The 3,711-nt window shown below is 39.6% G+C and overlaps 1 protein-coding gene across 1 annotated transcript; it reads left to right on the top strand.

The window, feature by feature from the left end:
- Positions 1-1,760: 1,760 nt before the first annotated feature.
- Positions 1,761-3,123, top strand: LOC122081532 (ethylene-responsive transcription factor WIN1-like). The gene is made up of 2 exons (XM_042648684.1): positions 1,761-1,950; positions 2,075-3,123. The coding sequence occupies exons 1-2, from the start codon at positions 1,871-1,873 to the stop codon at positions 2,622-2,624; spliced, it is 630 nt and encodes a 209-aa protein (XP_042504618.1). The 5' UTR covers positions 1,761-1,870; the 3' UTR covers positions 2,625-3,123.
- The last annotated feature ends 588 nt before the right edge of the window (positions 3,124-3,711 follow it).

The raw sequence follows: 3,711 nt of genomic DNA, 5'->3' as shown, positions 1-3,711 counted from the left end.
GAACAACATTTTGGTTTTTGTGCCATGTATTAATATTCTTATTTTTCGTATCCTTCAATAATATCATCTTTTGGCGAAAAAAAAAAAAAAAGGAAGGGTGTAGGCTTAATAAACTAATGTTAAAACAGGAACTAACAGAATATCTCAGCAACACAACTTTGTAATATGATTCCAGTGCATGAATCATAGCAACATTGAATGCATGAACTTGTCGTGATCCTCCAAGGGGTCTAGTATTTAAAGCCTTTTGACATTTTAGAAAACCAAGGAATGTGTGAAGTGTTTCTATTATGGGTGATTCTTTCCTTTTTAAAGAGAAATTGGGTATCTATATATGGGAAGGCTATATCTCCCAATATATGGACAAATCTTTCCTTTATCAAATAGCGTTTTCTAGTTTCTTCTAGGATGGCTTAGGGGTCTTAAGATGTGTCTAGATACATACCTTAGGCGAAAAGTAGGAGATCTGACAGAAATATGGCTCACAATCCACATAATCCCTACAATTTCGCAGGGCCAGCCCAAGGAGGGCTTTGGCTGTCACAATATTGTATTAGGACAACGTTGACCTGGCTAGCGTCAGCCAGGGTGCATCCAATGCCGACCTAAGTCAGAGTGAGTCTAGCTCAAGTTGACTAAGTGGGTCTAGTCCAGTTGAGTTTTTACCTCAAATTAGGACCCGTCTGTGGCGTTTTGGGTGGTATGAGTTTACTCTACTTGTGTCAAAGTTAGTTTCCAATTTTGAAAATGTCTTTGTTCAATTAATTAATCATCCTATATCAGTATGGAATCAAAATAGCAACATCAAGGTCAAAGAGTACTTCCTTTCCCATAAATAAAGGATCAATCCGTGTCTCAGGTTCCAGACTAATGATTGCTTAACCCTTCCAAGGGTGTCAAAATGTGGTGTTTAGACTACCGTTATTATCCGTAAATCTATATTTAAAAATTATCATTAAACTCACTCAACTATAGACCTCTTTCAATTCAACAACAATATAAGGGGAGGGACCAAGGGGATGACTATTTATGCGGCAAATTGTCTTATATATAGAAATTTTCAATGACGATTGAGATCTCAGCTGATGGCAATGCCGAAGATGAAAACTCTCAATCCGTCGATTGTATTGAAGAGCTAGGTTGTTACCTCACATCTCTTCTTGTAATTATTTTCTCTGTCATTTAATATAAACTTTGTTTCTAGCAAAAAAAATAAAAAAATAAATAACCGAGGGGATGAGTATTCAATGCTGATCATATCTCCCAGCAACTATAAGTCCTCCTGGTTGCACGAGATGTGCATTTGAGTACTTCGTGATTGATTGCAAAAGTTTTCTGATAGTGTAGAGACAGTTTGAATTGAAGTCTTTTGACAAGAGAAGTCTCTCTCTCTCTCTCTCTCTCTCTCTCTCTCTCTCTCTCTCTCTCTCTCATAATTTCCTGAAATTATCTACAGGAAATTATTTACTTTAACCTAGTTTATAGGTTTGCACAAGCAACCCAAGAACTACTAAATAAGAAAGTGATGGATCATCTGTTTTACCCAATTTTTATCAAATCCATTTTTACCTAGTGTGTGAAAATGCAATGCTTAAATGGTATGCTCACGTCACCATACACAATAAACTAGCTTAAATTTCTACCCGTCGTTCTAAGTTACAACTAGTATTCTTAGTGTAGTTGTAGCTCTACTCTCTCTAGCCCACCGACATCATACCCTTCTCACCCTTTTAGTATGTTTCTTAGTTCATATTACGTGGACCCTTTACCCCTCTCCTTTATATTTCATCATCTCCATGTACTTTACAATCTCTGAACAATCCCTGCAGAGTGCAGAGCTCTCTCTCTTGTCTTTTCTGAATCAGAGAATATGGTACATTCAAAGAAGTTCAGAGGCGTCAGGCAGCGTCACTGGGGCTCATGGGTCTCTGAAATCCGGCACCCACTTCTGTAAGCATTATAACACAGTGACCTCACATTGACTTTAAGTTAGTTAAAGCTCACAAAATTAGATCTTTCCATAACAAATTGTGGACCTTTTCTAATCTTACATTCTTCTTTCTTTGTGTTACAGGAAGAGAAGAGTGTGGCTAGGAACTTTCGAGACCGCCGAGGAGGCAGCGCGAGCCTACGATGAGGCAGCAGTACTTATGAGTGGCCGGAATGCCAAGACCAACTTCCCTCTGGTGAGGACTTCCGATGGGGATGCAAAGACCACCGGCGATAATTCAGCGTCGAAGACGCCGACCTCAAGCCTGTCTGTGACACTCAGTGAGAAACTCAGGAAGTGTTGCAAGACCCCCTCTCCTTCCCTCACTTGTTTGAGGCTTGATACTGAGAATTCCAATATTGGAGTGTGGCAGAAGCGTGCAGGGTCACATTCTGAGTCCAATTGGGTCATGAGAGTTGAGCTAGAGAAGAAGAATTCACAAGTTTCTGAAGCATCATCGGCTTTGCCGGAGATTTCTCCGGTTATGTCAGGGTCATCAGTAGCAAGAAAAGGGATGGAAGAAGAGGAGAGGATTGCACTGCAGATGATAGAGGAGCTTCTTAGTAGAAATTGTCCTAGCCCTTCTAGTTCTCGTGGGGATCTCCAAAGCCAAGAGGGGACCTTCATTGTTTAGTAGGCTATCATGAGCATGATCATGAAGAGCTGCTTAGAAGAAACTGTACTAGCCCTTTCACTTCCCATGGGGATCTCCAAAGGGAGGAGGGAACCTAGCCCTTCAACTTCTCAGTGGGAGAGAGGTGGGGATCTGCAAGGAGAAGAGGCCGTTCGTTGTGTAGTAGCTATCATGAGCATTAATTATGTTTCATGTTCATGTATACTTTTCTCCCATTAGGTTGATTTAGGTAAAACCCACAGGTGAGCTTTTGTGACTACTATAGTCTAGTAAGTGTAGAAGCTACTATAGTCTAGTAGCTTGCTACATATATGTATACATATATTTGACATATAGTTAAAATAATAATATCTATAATAAGGAACTGTTCTAAGCAGTTTCCTTCCCACACCAAAACACTCTCCATTATTCCTTAAATTGATGATCTCTTCCCTTCTGTTGCATTTGTAATGTTGTGGTTTTATTTTCTATGTACCTTCTTGGGTTTTAGTGTTGATAATCTCTCTCTCTCTCTCTCTCTCTCTCTCTGGCATTTCGCAGGACAGGAGCCATTGAACAGAAAATAACTATAAAAGGTTAAAAGAGAGTAATTTGCGTATGATTTCTTCAGTTAGAAATTTACAAATACTGATAGACATGGGCAGGTCTTATCAGAAAAGCTGGTTAGCATGAAAGCTGAAAAGCAATAACTCTGTAGCAATAATACTATAATTTTCAGCCAACTGTTCTAAACAAGTACTGTAGTTGACATGGCCAGTTGGCCAGTGTTTAGCCTTCATAGGTCAACTACAGTAGTAAAGGAATAACTCTGTAGCAATAATACTATAATGGGCATTGAACTTGGCCCTGGCCCTGGCCCGGGTCCACTTTGTGTCCTTAGTCCTCACCAGTTACCCTTGGGAAAGTTCATAACGCTGACTGGTAGAAGCTCCACCCATGAGTTGGTGGTGGGTACAAGGATTGGTTGTGAACTTATGACTTTCACATTTTCAGGTCATGTGGATGATATACATTGTAATAGGGCCCTTCAAATTTCAATAGATGACAGATATTTTTATTGAAACAATGAGTTTTTTTTTTTTTTTTT

The sequence above is a fragment of the Macadamia integrifolia genome, chromosome 6 (assembly GCF_013358625.1).
Source record: "Macadamia integrifolia cultivar HAES 741 chromosome 6, SCU_Mint_v3, whole genome shotgun sequence".
Taxonomy (NCBI): domain Eukaryota; kingdom Viridiplantae; phylum Streptophyta; class Magnoliopsida; order Proteales; family Proteaceae; genus Macadamia; species Macadamia integrifolia.
The sequence above is the reverse complement of the archived record's forward strand: the minus strand, read 5'-3'. Positions and strand labels throughout refer to the sequence as shown.